The sequence below is a fragment of the Pinus tabuliformis genome, chromosome 3_1 (genome assembly GCF_031772625.1).
Source record: "Pinus tabuliformis cultivar Carrire ecotype Pingquan chromosome 3_1, CPIR1, whole genome shotgun sequence".
In the NCBI taxonomy this organism is placed as follows: Eukaryota; Viridiplantae; Streptophyta; class Pinopsida; order Pinales; family Pinaceae; genus Pinus; species Pinus tabuliformis.
The window spans coordinates 448,115,197-448,136,957 of record NC_142301.1 but is presented as its reverse complement, the minus strand read 5'-3'; the positions used below and the strand labels follow the sequence as shown (position 1 = coordinate 448,136,957).

Below are 21,761 nucleotides of genomic sequence, written 5' to 3'. Positions count from 1 at the left end.
TAGTGCTGTGGTTTGCTGACCTTGTTCCTCTAGGGGTAGGAACAACATGTTTGGGGACTTTGGATCCCTCAGATTATTGACATTTCATGCTCTATGCTGTAAGGCACAAAAATGTCTATAACAGAGAGCAAACCAGAAAGAAAATAAATTTCCTAGTCTGGGAGATGATCTTACTGCATTTCTTAGCAGAGATCAAAGAGGTAGCGGTATGTGGGGCTACCTCCGATATCTTGTATAATGTATTGCCCAAAGAAATAATAATAGAGTGAGGTCTAGACTCATATACAACATGTTGCTTCCATAAGTATGTTTGTCCTAATAATACATCACAAACGTCAAGAGGAGCAACATCACACAATACCTCATCTGTGAAGGGCTTGATGTTGTAGGGAAGGCAGCATTGCTGGCTAACTCAGAGATATTGTCGTTGGTGAAGCCACCCGATATTATATGGCTGTGGGTGTGGCGTAGTCAATAGAACCAACTGCTTCACGACCTCTACTAAAATGAGGTTCTTTTGGCTCCCACTGTCAACAATGAATTGTAACGGCGAACCCTTCTCCCACATTTGTGAGTGGAAGAGATGCTCCCCCTCCTCTGGATCTTCGAGCTCATGCTTTTGGATCTTCGTAGTGGCAATAATGGTATCGAGCTCCACATCAATAATCTTCTTTCCTTTTTCATTCCTTTTGTTGAGTTCTGACTCAGGGTCCAAACATCCATCTAATTCTGAACCCTTCAACTTGGCCACTACCGATTGCTTGACCCAACACTCACTTGTGTTGTGAGTGGGGCTCTTATGGAACTCACACCACTTTCCTTTATCCTTCTTTGACTTCGTGGTGGTGTTCTTTTCTTGCAGCTTCAATGGGTTGTCTTGGGTCACCCCGCCTTGGCTTTGTCCTTAGTTTTGCAGTTTGGGGGCACCTTTCCCTTGCTTCAAATTCACAGATCCAAAGTCTCACTTCTTTTGTTTAAACTTCTGCTCAATCTTGACAGCATATCAATATGTTGTGCCAAGCGAGGAGATGTCCAAGAACTCCATCTCATCCTAGATGTACCTGTGTAGGCAGTCGCGATACTTGAGTACCAAATGTTTCTCAGAATCCTTGATACCCAACTTCGTGCGAAGGGTATGAAAAAAATTAGTAAACTCCGACACGTGTTGGTCCCTTCCCTGCTGCAGAATGGTCCACTTTATGTATTTATCCTCATAGCTCCCGACAGGGTAGTACTGCTCGTTGATGGCATCCATGAACAAATTCAAAGTGGGTGCAACTAAAAATAGTGAGGGTTCCCTCTCATCCTTCTGCTCACAGTAGGTTTCCCACCAGTCTTTGACTTGGGGGGTGACTTTGAGAAGTGTAAAAGTGATCTTTTCCCGGATGGAAAAATCATGAACATAAAAATATCCTTCTAGAAGATTCAACCATTTATCTACAGCATTTGCATCTATCTAACCCTCAAATATGGGAATGTCAAAATTAAATTATACCGTAAAGGGTGTGGCACTTCTAGAATAGTTGTTGGAAGTAGATGCATCATCCATGGTTAGACACTAAAGGATCTGTGCAAAGTTGTCCATCATCACGTTCCTTTGTCGCTCGAGGGCTTCCTCGAGCAAGATTTTGATAAGATCTCCTACCCCCTCATCTTTCTTTTCATCTGCCATAGGAGGTCGTTGGGATTTGCGAGGATAGTCTTGCAAAGGTTCGACCAATTCAAGCCCTAACTCTTTATATCCCAACCTCATTAGGGACATGCAAAGAAAAACAAAGAAAGAGCATACCACTCTGATACCATTGATTCGGATTTAAAAAAGAATGCAACAAATTATAAATATAACCATAAATACAGAGATGCAGTAGAAAAACACTTCATTTCATTAATATCAAATACTAAAGTTTGCTTACAAACAGAATGGAAAGAAGACTCGCTCAAACAATGATATCTTATCTATGAGAAGAGATGTTGCATCTACATCCCTCTAAACTGAGTTACAATGAGGCTCGAGGACCTTTTCATTATTGAACAATAAGAGAAAACCATAAACAACCAAAACCCTAACCCGAGGAGATGTAACACCAAGAGTTTATGGGCCCCATTGGGGTTAGCTAGGTAGCCAATTTCTCGGGGTTGTAACTTGGTCATATTATCTCCATTTGACACGTGTGATACCTCATTGGAAAGATCTCTCTGAAGAATACAATTTTTGATGTGATTGCCATAACAATCCCTATAGAAATTTTGCCAAAAAAAGTCGTTTAGGGCTTGAAAATGGCTCGGGAAGTTCAGGACCCAAAAAACTGCCAAAAATAGTAAATTGTGCTACAATTAAGGAAAATGAAAAACTGAAAGAAACAATGGTGAGGGTCCAAGTGGAATAGGCAGGTGGCTACCAATATCCACCTGGATCAATCAGTGTCACATTACTAACTGAAGGAATGACACCCCCCCCCCTCCATTCTCCAGCACATAATCCGTCGTCCACACATATTCATTCTACACTAATTCATAGCTCTATGCAATTGCTTTCCCATGCAACTAAATTTCTAAACATTTTAAATGCAAAAGAATTTAAAGTTAATTTCATTTCTGCACCTGTTTTCTCGCACCTACCCCATTCTCCACACATCATTATGGATTCACAATGTTTCATATATCTGCATAATAGAGACTAATTTTGTAATATGCACACAAAGGAGAAACGATGTGCAAAAAAATTGTCTACTCTAGAACTTTATATTTGCGGGAGTATATTGTACCTACTTTATATATATCTTAATTAGGTAGATAATAATATAGTTTAAGTATTAAGATATCATGTCCTTATATATAACATTCAATGGACTTGATAAATGACTTAGTTCTTTGCACTAAATGTTGCAAATCGAAAGTTGCTTTCCATGCATGTTCAATAATTAATGTTTTTACCGCATTAAGTATAAACATTTTAATTGTACACAACGTCAAAGGATAGTCAACATTTTCATTGTGCGGAGTACAAAAGCGGAATCGATAAACCACAAACTGAAACAATTTCTTTATGTTCATAGTTAAATTAATTACACATCCACGCAGTAAAGATCCCTCTGCACCATTGTTCACCTGCACATACCCCATCTCCACACATCCTTCATTCCACAAAGATTCATAGCTATATGGAATTTCTCTCCTACACAACTAAATCTGTAAAATTTTTAAATGGAAAATAGTTTAAAATTAATTTTGTCCTTGCGAAATCCCCCAATTGGGGTGATGGAAGTGGAGAGTACGACCAGAATGACAACGCAGGGGAGAGGTTGGCCAGGCCGGCCACCAAATACCCTCATCATAATTTAAAAGGACACGATGGCATCCTGCATGCCTGAGGGAGTTTCGAGGCAATGAGGTGACAGGAGAGTGGGAGAAGAGAAAGGAAGAAATGGCAGCGGGAGTGGGATGGGACGCAGGACAGATGGGAAAGGGTTAATGAGGGTGGCTAAGAGAGGAAGATAGCTCAGTGTGCAGCGAAGGAAGGTGGAGAACGGAGCTGAGTGGATGTCGGATTCTTCAGCGGTCGAGCGAAAGTCCGGGTATGTTTCCTTCGCCTCAACTCCTGCATCTCTTTCTCCCATACATAATATGTTGGAGGATGGGGGAGAGCTGGGAATTGCTGAGGGAGGTCCATGTCTAAGTGGGTCCGCAATTCACCCTGTTACACACAGTAAGGTGGAGGAGGGGGTCAAGCTGGGAAATGCAGAGGAAGGGGTGGATCTGAATGGGTCAGAGGTTTGTATGGTGAGGAAGTGTGAGGATCAGAATAACGGTATGCCGGGGTACTGTAGGAGCAGGGCAAAGGGGCAGCCTGAGAAAGTTAAGCATGCAATCTGGGTGGGGGATAGGAAAACCGAGGGCCTGACCATGTCTAGCCCAGGGGGAGAGAGATCAGGGAGTACCCAGAACAACAGGAGAAACTGGAGTGGGGAAAGCAAGCCCAGCGACAAGGAGATGCAGGCATTTGGGATAAGTGTAATTCTTGACAAACTAACTTTTGATGTTGATAATTGTAAACAGGAGGCTGTAGAGGGAAAGATGGCTCGCTTGGGCAGGGGGCGTCAGAGCCAGCCAGGCAGAAATGATCCGACGACCTCAGCACCAGTATATCAGAGGCATGGCAGGAAAACCATGAGGATGGTTGTGCAAGAAGCCGTGTGCACATACAAAGAAGGCATGGACACTGACATTCATTAGCTAATACAGGAAATGGAAAATAATATCATGGAAGGGGACTCTGAGCCCGAGATGGAGGAATGGGGGGATATTATCCCCGAACCATGGCACACTAGAGGAAGGATGACACTCTACAGGCAAGCCCTACACGTGTATTGGGTGTTGAAGTGCTTACTTTCCAGGGTGCTGGAGCAGGTGGCGAGTGAAATGGCAGAAATCGCCCAAGGTATGCCAAATATCAAGAAGGATATGAAAAACCTACAAATCATCATGATTATGCAAGACAGCAAGCTGGATGAAATCCAGGAACAACTGAAGAAGCTACCTCCAGCACCCGGGTGACTCGGCGGTAGCACCTGCAAACATGGATTTTGACAAAGAAGACTGAAAGGAATAGTTCATGTAGTTTATACTTTGCTCCATTTTGAGGATAACATTTTCTTTTCAATAGTTTTATGGTAGGTAGGAACATGATTAGTGTTTTTAGTTGTGAAGTTTACTTAGTGGGATTTGAAAGACTTATTAAATTTTATTCCTGGATGGCCTATAATAGACTCAGGTGGCTAACAGACTTGGTTTCCCATATGGGCAAGTTGAGGCCACCAAACTGCTGTATTTGGATCAACTTGAGTTTATAAATAGATAAAGAAAGGCACTACTGCAGCTTACAAAAAAAAAAATTGTCCTTGTGAAATAAGGTTCCTTGTGCACCCTCATTCTCTCACATATACCCCATCCTCCACATAGTAAAAGCTACGTACAAGGAAAGCCTCACACAAGGAAGCTTCGCACAATGAAACATAATAATATTAATTCGAGATTTGTTCGTAGTAAAATTAATTATGCGTCATTAGAATAAATCTCCCTCTGCACCCATGTTCTGCCTCACATACCATGTCCTTCGCACATTATTCATTCCACATAGATTCATAGCTCTATGTAAATGCTCTCCCACATAGCTAAATCTGTAATTGTTTTTGAATGAAAATGAGATTAACATTAATTTTGTCCCTATGGAATAAAGTTACCTCTGCACCCCCGTTCTCCCTCATATACCCCTTCCTCCACACAGTAAAAGCTCCGCACAAGGAAACATAGTAATATTAATTGGAGATTTGTTCAACCCCTCACTTATGCAAAGAAACTAGAACCAGGTCAATTCTAGCATAATTGGACAGAGCGGTAACATAATAGTGTCAGTGTCAGAGCACTCACCAACGAAATGGCCACTCACAATTTTTTTTTAATTAATTTTCAGACAATGACGAATATAGAAAATAAAATTCCTTCCACCAGAGGATTTTTTTCTCATCAGAGCTTCCTCAACCAATCAAAAATTAGAAATACGATTTGTAGAAAATTAGAAAATTATCTTTGAACTTATAGGAAAATAAAAATGTTAAGCATTTTCCCAGAAAATTGGTTAAAATTGAAAAAACACAACAAAGTAATGCAAAGTCAACATAATTTAGTCGTGAGGTTAATGCTATAGTCCCTAGTGAGGTAGGGACAAATAATATTTTCAAAAATAATTTCACTAGCAGTATCACAATAGGTGTCAATGTAGAAAAAATATACCCCTAACAAGTTTTCATGTGATTACAACTCTTTCTTTTCCTAACATGTTATTGAAATCTTTGACATCAAACAATGTAGAACTTAGTTGTATGGTGGAACCACCAGTGATTTGGGAATGTACTTAATTAATCGTGACTTGAAGAATATTCTAAAATTTTCAATAAAATTAGAGATTGTCGTTCAAACATTTATAGCCAATATACTATAGTAGCTAGCATAAATCAATAGTGAAGATGGATTGTTGGGAATAATGAAATTAGGTAACAAAATAAATAAATAAATATATAATTTAATTCAAATTACTTAATCAATCAACTCAAAAAAAGGGAAACTCATAAACATTGTTTTTTAGTAGCCTTTTTCCTTAATTTATTCAAGAAGAGTTCTAATTTTTGATTAGTTTCCCAACTCTCAAGGCTGTCCCAATTGTCCCCCCCTGTGTCACACTCGGTTTCGTAGATTTGGGGTATCCCTGTTCCTCTCAATTTTCGTGTTGAGACCTCTAATACTGGTATTGATCCCCATCCAACAACTTCTCCCGCCCTCCTCTCAAGTCGACTTTCCCCTGATGGACTCCTCTCCTCACAACTTAGTGGGAAACAACATCAATCTCCTGATGACGAATCCCACCATATGTTTGTCATCCCATCTATAAATTAGAGGTCTCCCCCTCAATTCCCTCCATTAATCTCGGCTCTGCTTTGAATATTATAGTCTGTAGACGAGGGCGAATGGGTAGTCACCATTTCTGTGGAAGGTCATCTACCAAATACCTATCATTTGGACCAAAATCAGACCTTTGTGATGTCCCCATCATATCCTCTATTAATTCCTAGGCCCTTAGAGATCCTATGCCCATTGTTGGGGGACTCAAATGAAATTTCTCTCCCTCAACTTGAGAGGTTTGGGGGATGCCTCAAATTAACTATCTCTCAAACATCTCATTTCATCAATCCCCCCTTTCATCATCTTCATTCAGGAATCCATGTGTGTCATGGATAAAGCTTGCAAATATTTCCTTTCGGTTTCTATGAGCTGGCATTTCGTGGTTGTGATTCATGTGGTATATATAGGGGTATTGTGGCTCTTCGGGACTTGAAATGGGGAAATCTGAAAGCATATAAATTCTTTGCAGGTATACTTATGTCTAGTTTTATTAGGGGATTTTCTTGCCACCTACATTTTCTCAACATATATGCGTCATGTCAAGATGGACCCGCTTTCTTGGAAAGATTGGATGCATGTGGGGTACTAATGATAGGTTCTTTTCTCATTGTTGGTGATTTGAATGCTACTATGTTGAGCGAGGAATGTTGGGGTTCACATAATAGAAGGGATCCTCTTGTTGCTCAACTCTGTGATCTGTTTGAAGCGAATCACTTGGTGGACATTCAACCTCACCCAGTCACTCCTACTTGGAGTAATAGAAGGGCCAGTGAGAATCATATTGGGAAATGAATTGACAAATTTATGGTACATGAAAATTTACTAGAGCTTTTGGACAATACGAGGTCATGGGTTGTCCAGACTCGCATTTCAGATCACTTCTGATTTTTCTTCAATGGAGAAGGGAGGATATTAGTAGGGGCCTTCCTTTCAAATTTAATAGAATGTGGTTGGAAGATAAATATTTTGTTAAGATTGTACACAATTTTTTGACCTCCTCGAATCACAAATAGGTGCACTTGGCTATGCACCAGATCAGCCTGAAGCTACGATGGTTAAAGAGTGTGATTAGGACTTAGGAGCGCCATAAAAAATCGTAATATGAGACTGCACTTGCATAGAATTGAGACTAAGATGGCACACATTGGTAATATTATGGACCTCTTGGCCCCTTCGGCTGTAATTTTGGCCTGCTTACAAGCACTTGAAAGAATAAGAGGGTTATTCATGATTTTCAAGAGGCCTCTTGGAGACTTACGATTCGTGCCTTATGGATTAGGGAGATGGTGTTCGCTTTGAGGGGGAAGTTTTCACCACTAGTGACATTTAGAGTGTAGTTATGTTGTTCTTTGAGAAATTGTTAATTGCTCGCTCAGGGGTCAACACTGAGGATCATGTTGGAAATATTAGCAAGAAAAGGGTTCCCTTGATTTGGGCCTTAATCATAGGAGCCGGAACGAGTTTCTTCTTTGGCATGATCAAGCTCCTAAAAAATAGGAGTCCAAGATGAGTTATGAAGCAATTAACCAATGTGTTAAAATAAAATGCCAAGTTATTTCTCTTCTAGTGGAATTTGTATTGGGAATAGGATAAAGAGTTTAGTTAGGCTCCTAAATTTTAGGAAGGACAGGTTAACACTAGCAGAGAGCCTATGTTAACTTGTGAACCACTAGTTTGACTTACCTAATATAGAAATCACTAATTTTTACCATTCAAATTTCCTTTAAAAGGAGGAAAGGAGGCACAAGTTTAATTATTGTCTTGTGAGCACAAGTTGGTGGGAGAAGACAATAAAGCTGACAACTTTGTGAGTATATTGCATAGGTTTGTGTGTTTGAGCTTGTGATATAAATATTGTGTAAGATAAGCTTGTGCACATGTTGGTAGAGGGAAACAAAGATCAAACAGTCGTAAACATGTTTAAAGCTTAGATCAAGTAGGAAAGACAAGTGTGTCATTCAGATTCAAACAATTGTATTTTGTAAGAGACCAATTGCTCAGTTTTTGCTATCAATAAGATTCTCAAGCAAGCAAAGGGTTTTCCTAGTTGGGTTCCCTAGAATTTTTTTGGTTTTTGAATTGTGTGACTGTGCTTTTATTTATGTTCCTATTCCATTGCAATATAAGTAGAGAAATTATATGTTTATATGAAAATAAACTAGTTTTTAGATTGTCCATATTAGTAGTTTTAGAATTTCGTGGAAATTTTACATATCAACTTTGGGGGATTGAGAATTACCCCCTCATGTTCACAGAAGATAGAAACGCTACAATGGGTCATCCACTTTCACTGGAAAATATTGCAAAAACCCTCAAATCCTTTGTGAAAGATAAGTGCCTAGGCCCAGATGGTTGGACTGTGGAATTGTTCTTATTTGACATCATGGGCAAGGATCTACTTGATATGGTTGAGGAAACCTACATCTTGGGTCGCCTCTCTAGTGTGATAAATTCCACATATATCACTCTCATACCAAAATCCTCTCATCCTCTTTCTTTCTCATATTTTCGACTGATCTCCCTATGTAATATCACATACAAATTTATTTCTAAAATTATTGCGGGTAGGATGAAAGAGGTTCTCTCTCAATTTATCTCTCAAGAGCAGTTCAGATTTCTCTCTAACTGATTAATTCATGATGCGGTGGCAATGGTGCAGGAGTGCATACACTCGATCTAGTCCAAAAAGTTGGAGGTCCTGGTTATGAAGCTAGACTTACATCAGGCCTATGATTGTGTTGATTGGGATTTTCTATCATTGATCCTCACTAAAATTGGGCTTTTTGTGAATATTGTTGATTGGATTATGGCCCACGTATCATATGTTATTTTTTTTTTTTTGATCAATGGGTTCCCATCTAGGTTCTTCCAGTTTGGTTGCAGCTTACGTCAAGGTTGTTCCTTATCTCCATTTCTTTTTATTCTTGTCATGGATGGTTTAAATAGGAATATCAATGAGGCTCGATATCTAGGCTTGTTCGGAGGACTCAAAATTACTCGATAGTTTTCTTTTACACACATGTTCTTTGTTGATGATGTGCTAACCTCTAGTTAAGTGTCACAGGAACAATGACATATATTGCATTACATTTTTTCCAGGTATGGTGATGCATCTTGTTTGGTTTCAAATGTAGCAAATCCACCCTGATCCACTCTTCTAGTGACATGGAGGAAATCGAGTATATTGTTGGGCTCCCTGGGGTTAATATATCCAACTTGAAATATGTTTTCACTTATTTGGGTTTCCAGTTGAAATTGAACAAATACAGATTGTCGACTAGATCTGGCTTTTGGACAAATCTAAAAACAAACTCTCTTTATGGTCACACCGATGGCTCTCTATGATATACTTTGTTGCAATTTGTATTACAACAATTAATTGTCTCCTAGATGCATTTATTGTCTCTACTTGTCCACATCTCCAAACAAATCAACTTTATTATGGCACATTTCTTATGAGTGGGCTCTAGAGGCGCACAAAAATTTCATTTGGTTTGTTTTGACTACATTACTAGAGAGAAGGAGTTTAGTGGCCAGGGTATACTAGATGTCTATGTTTTTGGATGGGAATTATAAAATAAATCATTGTGGCAGGCTCTCTACAGGAAAGGAATTTGGCAGGACATTATTTTTTAAAAATATATGAAACATAGGTTGATGATGGATTGGTATAGAAGCGATTAGATTGCAATACACGACAGATCATATATATGGTTAAGTTTCCAAAAAGTTAAAAAATGGTTTCTATGTAAGTTACAATGGTCCTTTGGATACAAGGATAAAATATCGATTGGAGGTGATTCCATTATAGGGGTCAGAGCTCTTCTCAATTTTCTTGTTTGCTTACTTGAAGCCCTGCATTCCAGAGACATATTTCTTCTTATACAAACCATTAATCACCGGTGTGATACATACCCCATTTGGAAGAATGCCTCATAGCTTGGCGGCTTGATAGATGTGAATGCATTACTTTGGCAATAGTACTCACAGTCTCTTGGGTTGGAATGTTTGAGTCAGAAGGTGCAAGGTGATACATTACAATGGTTTGGCTCCATTTGTAAGGGTTCGGTGGTAGTTTCAAAAATATATAAATTTATTCTCTCCTAGATTTATCCTATGTCTACTCTGTGTTGGTTCCGCAATATATGGAAATGGAATGTGTCATTGAAAATCACCATATTCTAGTTGTTAGTTTGGCATAATAGAATCATTACTTGGGATAATATTTGTAAAAGAGTATTCCAAGGTCTTGGTTGTTTCCCTTTATGCAGGGATTCGATGGAATTTATTCTTAATCTTTTTTTACAATGTCCTTTATCTTTGCAAGTATGGGCTCAAATCTTATATTATCTACAACTCCCTCTTGTGCACCTTTTTCTCACAATGGAAACTTGTCGTAGATGGTGGGCTTCTCAAGTTGGTTTTCATAGATTCGTCCCACTTTTTATCTTATGGGAAATCTGGAGGGAGCATAATGCTTTGATTTTTTATGGTATATAGGTAAAATATATCTAAAATTTTCTCCAACATTTTGACTTGATTAGAGGCTAGGATGGGGCTCAAATTAGTTGACAACGAGCCCAAAAATAGATCAAATTTTCTACAGGTACATTTTCTAGTTGCTTTTTTCGAAAATGCCACACAAGTTCGAAATTATGGTTGTGGTGCCTAGTTGAGACTCACTCCCAGGTCTGACTTCCTTATGTTTTGGAGTGGGGACCCTAGCACAAATACTAGAGCCAAATTGATGGCTCTCTGGGGACTCTTGTGGTTGCTAAAAGACATTGCATTTTCAACATTTCCATATATGGTGACTACATATCTATTATTGATGGTATTTCTGAACGAACTGTATTCTCGCCTCCCCACCTTGACAATTGGGTGGGCTACATCATGCTCCTTAAACAGTCTTTCGAGAATATCATATTCTCACATGTTTCAAGACTCAGATTTGAATTTTGTTGTTGATGGTTTGTTGAAGAAGGGTCTCCTCGCTACTTTGGGGAGTATACATTTCAGACATCTATTTGATGGCTTTATGGTGGAGGAGTGAAGACTTCCCCTAATCTAGTATGTTATGTTTTTAGATATTTTGATTCTTGTTGGGTTTTACTATCGAGGCTCTCCCAGTCTCTATTACTTTTGTTTTATATTTTTTTTGGCTTTACTTCCTTGGACATATCTTGCTGTATATTGGGGATACATTGTATTTTCTAGTTTATTTTTGGCTTTTTGGTTTAGATGCAAATATTTTGTTAAGGGAGAGAAGTGATACTTATATATTAGCTTCATGTCAAGGATTGTGATATATGTATTTGTTTTTATACAATACAAATACCAACATTTTTTTCTTCTAAAAAAAAGAGTTCCAAATGTTTTTGTTTTTTGGGTGGAGGGAAACATTACTATTATACATGCATTGCGGCATTGGAAATGCTACTTTTAATGGTGGTAAAGGTGGATTATGTTATGTATTTTATATACATCTATATTTTAATTTATGTTATTTACTTTTTAATAACAAGTTAATATGTTTGAATTAATACCCATTCATCATTGTTAAAAATTATTACTAATAATAATTTTATTTATGCAAAATTTCTAACTAAATCATATAGCTTGTTTTAAATTTAAATTTGAAAGTGAAATTTATCATATAATATTATGATGAATTTTAGTTTCAAATTTAAATTTGAAACCATGCCATGTTATTAGCTTAAAAAGCTAAATCATGTAAAATTATAAAAAATACCAAAAATAAGCTCAAACCACATCACATTATTTAAAACATATTTTTAAGTAAATAAAAATATTATTATTATTATTAGATGAATTTCATTTTCAAATTTAAATTTGAAAGCAAGCTATTTGATTTAGCATGAAAAATATAAATATTCTAAAAATTCGAAAATGACAAAAATAAACTCAAAGTACGAGATATATCTTGAAACATATTTTTGCATTAATAAAATTGTTATTAATATAATATATTATATGATAAATTTCATTTTCAAATTTAAATTTGAAAGCAAGCCATGTGATTAGCCTGAAAAATATAAATCATTTAAAAAAGGGAAAAAATAAACTCAAACGACGTGACATGACTTGAAAACATAGTTTGTATTAAAAAAATAATTTTTTTTTATATATTATAGGTTAGGTTTCATTTTCAAATTTAAATTTAAAAGCCACCATTGTGATTTAATGTGAAAAATATAAATCTTTTAAATTATAGAAAATGATAAAAATAAACTCGAATGAAGTTATATCATTGGAAACATATTTAATAATAGTTATTGTTATTGTTGTTGTTGTTGTTGTTTTCAAATATAAATTTGAAAACAACATAGGTGATTTATTGTGAAAAATATAAATAATTTGAAAAAATAGAAAATGAAAAAAATTAATTTAAACCACATGACATCTTTTTTTCTCTCTCACACACACATATATATACAATATAATATAAAACCAATTTAGATAATCTTAACTATGTTTCTACGAAGTATTTAGAGGATCAATTTTTTTTTCTCTCTAAAAGATGTTTGTACCTCAAGATATTTGATCATTTTTTTCCCTTTGTAAATCTAGAATTAAGAAGGATCTAGGTTGGTTTAATTTTTTTATATATAAAATTATTATTATTATTATTGGAAGAATTTCATTCTCAAATTTAAATTTGAAAGCAAGCTATATGATTTAGAGTGAAAGATGCAGGTCATTTAAAAAAATGGAAAATTACAAAAATTAACTCAACCACGTGGTTTGAGTTTAGTTTTTCATTTTCTACTCTTTAAAATGATTTATATTATTCACACTGAATCACATAGTTTGCTTGCAAATTTAAATTTGAGAATAAAATTCATAATATATATCATTTGAAATAAAATATAATATAAAATTAATTTAGATCATTTTAATTTGAATTTATCAAGCCTCCAGAGGGATCAAATCTTTTTGCTCTCTAAAAGATGTTTGCACCTCAAGAGATTTGATCATTGTAGACACTTGGTAGATCCCAAGTTAAGATGGATCTACATTGGTTTATATAAACAAATAAGATTGTTAGTTTTACCATAAATACATAAACACATTAAAAAAAAATAACCAAGTTAAATGACATTTATTCAACTTTGAAGTCATTTATAATTTTCCACTAAATTATTCATCATATACACTATGGTGCACTAACCCCATGATTACGTAACATCATAAAACTAATTTTCCACATGTATATATTATATACATGTGTGTAACATTAGGATGTGCCCATGTAGTCTCTATACAACTCTTGCAAGTGGTAATGGTGTCACTTTACTTGAGGCTTGGATTGCTTAGGGCTCAAATAAATTATATACTTTACATATAAAAATAACCATTCTCTCTTCCCTCTTGCATCTCCTCTCTCCCTCATTCTTTTTCCTTTCTCTCGAGTCCTCTCTCTCCCTTTCCCACCTCCATTTGTCCCCCCCGCCAACATCTCTCTCTCACTCTTTGTCTCTCCACCCCTCTCTCTCGGATATTACAAAATGTCTTTAGTAGTGGTGAGGATATAGAGTTTCAATATATCTCAAAAGTAATTATAATTTTTTTTTTCCTTTCATATTTAATTAAAAAAATGTTATAAAATTAAATTATTTTGATTGTGAAATGAGTTATGGTTTTTTAGAATCTCGTATTAATAAGCCATGGTATTAGCCTTGTAACAAAATCTATTTACAAGTTAATAATATCCATGGTAATGTGGGGGTGAATATGCACGATTGAAAATATTATTATACTGTAAGTTTATTGTAAATATTAAGTTTTTACTTGCTTATTAATTAAATTTAAATATGGATTTTGGCATCTGGTATTGATAAAGCCATGGTGTTGGCCCATACTATTGTAACAAGGGCTATTTATTTGTTAATAATATGTATGGTAAAGTGAAGGTGAATATGCATGGTTAAAAATCTTCTTATATCGTAAATTTATTTTAAGTATTAATATTTTATGTGCTTATTAATAAATCATTTTTTTAATTTATATGGATTTTACATTTTACATATAGATATAGATATAATATAACTTATAGAAGTAATAGACTTTTTCACTAGAATCTAGCAAAACAATTTCAAGAAAGATGTTTTTGTTGTTGTTTAAAATGCATGATTCAGCACTCTGGAAAACCCCATGGGGCATTTTCACTAGAATCCAGCAAAACAATTCCAAGAAATATATTTTTTTGTTGTTTAAAATGTATAATTCAGCACTCTAATTCTAAAAAATCCCACGGGACACTTGAATTCTACATATTAAACAACTTAAATTCAAGATTTTAAAAATCTCTCCCTAATTTTGATTGAAATTAACCATCATAAAAAATGTAATTTCATCTATAAATTAAACTACCCCAAACACATTTTAAACCTAAATATATACCAATCCAAATCCAAATGTAATTTAATTAATTTAAAATTTTAATTTCATTAACACCTTCATCACTTTAACTTAAAGAGTAACATCTCATTCACTTATGTATTTAAAATAACAAAAACACAAAAAACAGCGAAACAAAACATCAAATTAATCACGCTTTATCCAATAATAAATGGTGTCTATTAAAATTTAATGTGAATTTGTAAAATAATGTATAAATCAATAAAAATATATTATTTTTAATATAGTATTATTTTTTATTTAAATAATAAATAATATATTGAAATTAGATAAGGAGTTGTATGTTAAACGCTGAGGACAGTCACGAATATGGTGAAATGTTACAAAATGTTATTTTAATTTTCATGGCACAATGTTAAATTTATTGGGAGATTAATGATGCTATGAGTTATATATAAATAAATAAATAAATAAAAGTGATATATTTTATAGAATTTATTATCTGAAGTTCATCCAAATTTATTAAGTAATTATGTAGTTTCTCACAAATTTAAATGTATTTTCATTTTAATGTAGATATTATTATTTTTTCTAAAAGAAAAAATGTTAATAATTTTCATTAAATTGAAAAAAAAAGGTAATATGTAAAGATTTAATAAACTGACATTTGATGCTAGATAAAAATTAATATATAAATTATCCTTTATGAAAGATCCCAACACCCTTTTGATCTCCTCCAAGGTAATAGGTTTTTCCAATTTATCATTATTGATCTTTGTGAACATAATAGGGTAGGAATCAATATAGCAGCTTTGATTATCAATGTCCACATTGGACCTTTCCTTCCCATGCATACGTCAACAAAATAACGGACAACTTCCTTTTGGATAGTGTAAGAGTCAACTCAATCTGCCATATAGTGTTTATCCTCCTTTGCCATATAGTGTTTATCCTCCTCTGGTGTTTGGCTAATCCCTGAAAAAACTTTGTACTGGCTATCCATATAGCCCAACTTTTAAGTCTCCCTCATTCCTCCTGAATTTTAAGAATATGGTTTTTTTTTTTTTTTTTTTTAATTTCCAAATCTTTTAGAGAGGATAAAAGTTAATTTATTTAAATGTTTTCTCATTTTAATGTGGAAATTAAATTTATTTTGAGTATCAAATCATGAACTAATTAATTTAGAGTATATTTTATGATTTATTTTATTTAATTGATTTTATTTTAATAGTAATAATTTTTTTTAATGAAATTAGATATTTTTCCTTTCAATTAAAATATTTTTTAAATACATAAATAAATTTAGTAATCTAAAAAATATTTGAAGCTTGAGTATGGTGTAAATCATATCACTCAAACTTATTATTCCAAGAAATCTTTAATAAATTAGAAAAATTAAAAATATCAATTAATTCAACTCGATTTTAATTTAGTTATTTCAAATATCTAATAATTTTAATTATAAATATTTAAAAAATGAAAATTATGAAATTTTTGCTTTAAAATATTTAATTTTTTTAAATAAATAAAAAATAAAAATATTTAAATTACTTATTAATATTTTTATTTTTATTTTTAATTTCTTAAATATTAATTTTATTTTTAATTATAAAAAACTATAAAACATAATTTAATATTATTTAATTCGATACTAATATTATTTAATTTAATCCATGTCTGGAAGAGTCTATAGGAACGGACACCACGCAAGCCTAAGTGACCAGTTGAAGGTAGATAACGACCTACCCAACTAATAGTTAAAGCAAGCCGCACACCATTTTGGGTGGGCATGAAAAAAAATTGTTATTAATTTTATATAGATTTCAATTCCAATCTATAATATTATATATTTATAATAATAAATATATTTTCATAATAATTTGATTTTTTTATATATTAATATATAATTTATTGAGTTGAGAGGTTCATTTTATAGTGTAATTTGAAAATGATGTGTAAATATATTTATTTTTCTTAAAAACATTCTGTATATTTAAAAATATATAAAATATTTAAATTTTATTTTTTTAAATATTTTAATATTTCATATCAACTTCATATATATTTAAATAAATTTTAATGTTATATAAAATATTTTATTTTATTCTGAGCAATTTAGCAAAATTTATAATCAGGATATCTTTACTCTGGGATATTATGTATATTACTACTCACCCCGTCTCGCTCAGCTTAAGTCCACGAGCGACAGCGAAAGGCCCTATCGTGCTATTCTATCGGGCCGCCATCCCTCTTATAAGTACCTCTTACATGGGAATTTGATTTCTACCCTATTATTGGTTGTCAGTGTTTTAATACAAATTTGCTTAAAACTACCGAAGGGTGGGTAAGCATGGCTCGATTAAAAGGAGAGGTCAAAACCTATTTGTTCAAGTCCATTTTGCGAAAACCTAAAGGTTGGGTGGCTCAAGAAATTGTTCCGTTGGGTCGATCCTAAAGACCTTGTGACACTTGAGGTCTCATAGAGGTGGAATGTAAGACCTTTTGACACTTGAGGTCTCATAGAGGTGGAATGTTTGTTGGTCAAGTGGGAGGCAGTCCACTATCTCATAGATCTGCCACCGACAAGCTCTAAGGTTGGGGAGTATGCCTAGCGCTTACCGCCTCTAGCGGTTGAGATTAGCTCAAAGAAAGAAGTAATGGGCCTGATGATACTAGGTCCAGAGAGGTTGCATAAAGTCCCTCGTTTGTGGATTGGATGTATAACACTAAGCATCTTTAATTGGGTAGCGTAATCAAATTGCAAGGAACCCCCAAGTCCCACGTAGTAGAACCTCCCCGGCGTATCATAATATATGGAACACCCGAAAACACAATGCTTTTGAGACTCAATTTGACATATCTTATCAAATATATCAAATATTGGGATATTGTGGTTCGTAACATTAAAATAATTTATTTTAATATGAATTAATATTGAAGTATACTTAAAAATATATTAATAACAAAAACTACTTGATGCACATGCTCTTAAGTATAGTTACCAAATTCGAATTCGAATTCGATTCGGATTCGAATTCGATACGATAAAAATTCGAATGAAAAATTTTCAATTCGAAAAAAATTCGATAATACACTTCTTAAACATTTTTTAAATAATATATTTTTAAAATATTTTTAGCTATCTTCCTTTTAATTTATTTTGAATTTTATATAACTTATAACTGTATATAATAAAAAATCTTCAGAACCAAATCCACTCAAAAAGAATTTACACTCACCTCTTCCCTCCAACCTATATACTCTTTTCAAAAACCTATATTCTTTCTTTGATTTCAAGAAAATTAATATTCAATTTTATTTTATAGAAAAATCAACCTGTTGTCTTTGAAACAAGAAATTTTCTAATTTAAATACTTCCATTTCCTTCTCTCTGAGTGGGAAATCCTTCTCTATTTAAAAAATTAATATTCAAATTTATTTTATAAAAAATATCAACCGCTTATTTTTGAAAAAAGAAATTTTCTAATTTAAATACTTCCATTTCCTTCTCTATGAGTGGGAAAAATCTAATCAGAAAATAAGATTTAATAACATCAATGCTCATAACTCTACAGCTTACCTTTGAGATTGGGAATTTTGATCATAACTGTTATTACTCATTTAACTTATAAAATCTAAGTAACCCATAAGTCTCCTAATTTTTATGTTTTTAGCTCCGTGCATGTTATAAAGCAGCAATTTTTTATGCTTTTAGCTGGGTGCATGCTATACTGCAGCAATTCTATTTTCCTATGCGTGCATGCCATACAGCAGCAATCTATTTGTGTTTAGCTAATGAACAATCTACTGGGTGAATCTTTTGTCTTTCTCTGTTGCTTGACATAACGCAACAATTTTTGTTTTTCTCTGCAACATGCCATACCGCAGCAATCTATTTGTTCTTTAGTTAATAAACCATATGCGGCCATTAACTATGCCAGGTAATGAACCTTACATGCACCCAAATCGTTAAGCACGTATACTACGAACCGGATCGAATTTTATCGAACTATTCGGTATTCGAATGGTACCGCGAATTTTCGTATTTTTAACTGTGATTCGGCCATATTTGGTAACTATGCTCTTAAGTAACTCTATAGCACTCTAAAATATATTTACACTTGAAAAAAATTGATTTCTCTAGCTAATGTGAAATTCATAATGAAGATAGATTTATACTACTATACTTATACTTATGCACATATCATTTAACCCTATAACATTTATAAAATACAACTTAAACAATAAAAAATTACACATTATCTTTTACACTCTACAATAAATTTACACATGGAAAAAATTAACCCTGTATACCTATACTTATATTGTATTCCAATACACTACATTTTCACATCCGTCACAACCTGGGCTTTAGATACGCTGTGCGTATACACTCTGAAAAGTTGGTTGCACGCCCTACACAAATTCTTAGAAACAACCAACCATTGTGGAACACAGTTAGGTGACGGCAGCGGCTAACCAGCCTGCCATCTTATTTAGTGCCCAGTTTCCGAATTCGTGTGTTAACAGGGTATCCAGCCTGCATCTCCCCCGGGTATTTAATACCCTATAGAGACTGGTTAGCCGCTTCCTTTATGCGACACCATATCTTTGTGAAGTCACGTCAACCTTTGCTCTGTCCTTCACGTCTCTGCTTACGAGTTGAACAAATCCACGAATATCACATTACACATTTTCGAGCGAGCACCATTATTGACCCTCGATTCCATGAAGACAAGTCATCCTTTTTAAAAAACTCGCACGTGTCAATACTTATCTGCCTGTCCGCCATGGGGATTTGACTACGATATATAAATAAAGATAACCACTTACGTTCTCACTAGTAGATGTGTCTGAGGCCTGTTCATCCGCGAATTCATTTCTTCATTATTTGTGTGTATCCATCCTCTCACCTATACCCCATTTTTTTTCGTGGAATTCCGCTTTTAAGATTCGGTAGAGATGGTGAAATACGTGGGAGGAGCCCTGCCTCTAACTTCCCTCAATCATATTTCTCTCCTCTGCAAGTCTGTTGAGGATTCCATTAATTTCTACGAGAATGTGTTAGGATTTGTTCCTATTAATAGGCCCCGCTCTTTTGATTTCGGTGGAGCCTGGTAATTATATTTCTTTTCAATTCTGCCTGCCTGTTAACCACAGTTTAAACCACTTTTTTTGTTTATGTTACCACAGATGCAAAAAGAGTCTTACAGTTTTGATGATTGTGCAGGCTGTTCAACTATGGAGTTGGCATAAATTTGCTACAGATTAAGAATCCAGAGGATTTACCCAAGAAATCTGAGATCAATCCAAGGGATAATCACCTATCCTTCCAGGTATAGATACACTGAGGAGTTTAAATATTCATGTTGATCATGGTTTTTGCAATTCTCTGGTCATATTATTGAGATTGACATTGTTTGATAAATATATTTGATTGTGGATTGCATATGTGCAGTGTGAGAGCATGCAGGTGGTGGAGATGAAGCTGCAAGACATGGAAATAAAGTATGTAAAACGCAGAGTAGAGGAAGGGGGATTATACGTGGATCAGTTGTTCATTCATGACCCTGATGGCTTCATGATCGAAATGTGTAATTGTGAGAATCTCCCTGTGGTGCCATTGACATCCACTTCTCATGGTTGCAGGTTTCCATCGGCCATTCATTCAAAGCTGCAAATGATATTGGATATGAGCCCACCAAAGCAACAGCAACAAAATTAGTGGAGCCACCATCTGTACCTCAGGAAATGCTCATGTTCAATAGTGGCAAACCAGGACATGAGGCTGAGTTTGGCATTGTGATATGATTGAGAAAATCCAGTCCTCAAAATTATTTTTATTGTTTGACAACAGATTTAGAGGGGCATGATGATTCATTGATCAGTTTGCAGATGTGTGACTGCAACCTTTCTGATGTGGACAGAATTCTAACACCCCATCGCTATTGTTTGGGTTGGTGTGATGACATAATAAATTGATTTAATTTAATAATATTTGTATTGCAATATATGTAGCTCCATCATCATCGTATCCATTGAGTGTTCAGTTTTTGGAATGTAGGTATCAAAACAAGAACAACAAATGGCACAATATTGCAAAATAATTTGTCCCATAATATGTGTTAAATTCGAAGACAGAATTTGCATTGGACACGACACTCGGAGGGAAAACAAAAGAGAGAGGCCATATACAAATGCAGAACCTGCACTGGACACGACACTGCAAATGAACACGAAACTTAGAGAGACAGTCAATCATTTTATTTATCTGAATAACCGTAGAGTCATTTTGTTTGTTTAGGTTTACTCACATAGGGATTTCTCTCACAAAGGGATTAAAATCTGCGAAATTTGATTGGTTGAGATGATATTAATATGATTAGAATATAAGAAATTTGATTATATTAATGAGATGCTAAGATTATATTAATAAAATACTAATATGGTCTTATATAAAAACAGGCATTTAAATTAATTTATTATAAATAAAAAGCCTTTGCTGTTCAGATTTGATAATCCCGGATATTTTTCTAAGTCACAAATAGATTAAATTGATAGTTTGAGAAATGAAAAGTCACATTTTTTCAATTTCAAATGTAAAAACAGCCATTTAAATTAATTTATTATTTATTTTACGAAGAAACTGCTTCCACTCTCTACCATTTAAATTATTTTATTATTTATTTTACGAAGAAACTGCTTCCACTCTCTTCCGTGGCCTTCTGATTTAACTCCTAATAACAAGTTTAACAGCGTAGTTAATAATTTCGCTTTATCATTGGATACCAAAATTTACAGTTCACACAAACTCAAGAGAAAATGTGAAGAAAATGCGAAAAAGAGTTCATAATTTTCATGGGCAGGTCAAGAGGTGCGTCTACGTATTAGAAATTGATAAAAAATGCATTGGGATGAGAATA

General features: G+C 34.2%; 1 protein-coding gene across 1 annotated transcript; it reads left to right on the top strand.

Moving 5' to 3' along the window:
• Nucleotides 1-19,695: 19,695 nt before the first annotated feature.
• On the top strand, nucleotides 19,696-20,590 carry LOC149187679 (glyoxylase I 4-like). The gene is made up of 3 exons (XM_089412861.1): nucleotides 19,696-19,955; nucleotides 20,069-20,174; nucleotides 20,297-20,590. The coding sequence occupies exons 1-3, from the start codon at nucleotides 19,801-19,803 to the stop codon at nucleotides 20,561-20,563; spliced, it is 528 nt and encodes a 175-aa protein (XP_089268987.1). The 5' UTR covers nucleotides 19,696-19,800; the 3' UTR covers nucleotides 20,564-20,590.
• The last annotated feature ends 1,171 nt before the right edge of the window (nucleotides 20,591-21,761 follow it).

Coding starts and splice junctions, on each gene's coding strand:
- LOC149187679 (XM_089412861.1), top strand. CDS start 19,801: ATGGTGAAATACGTGGGAGGAGCCCTGCCTCTAACTTCCCTCAATCAT. Junction 19,956..20,068: donor TTTGATTTCGGTGGAGCCTG/GTAATTATATTT, acceptor ATGATTGTGCAG/GCTGTTCAACTATGGAGTTG. Junction 20,175..20,296: donor ATAATCACCTATCCTTCCAG/GTATAGATACAC, acceptor GCATATGTGCAG/TGTGAGAGCATGCAGGTGGT.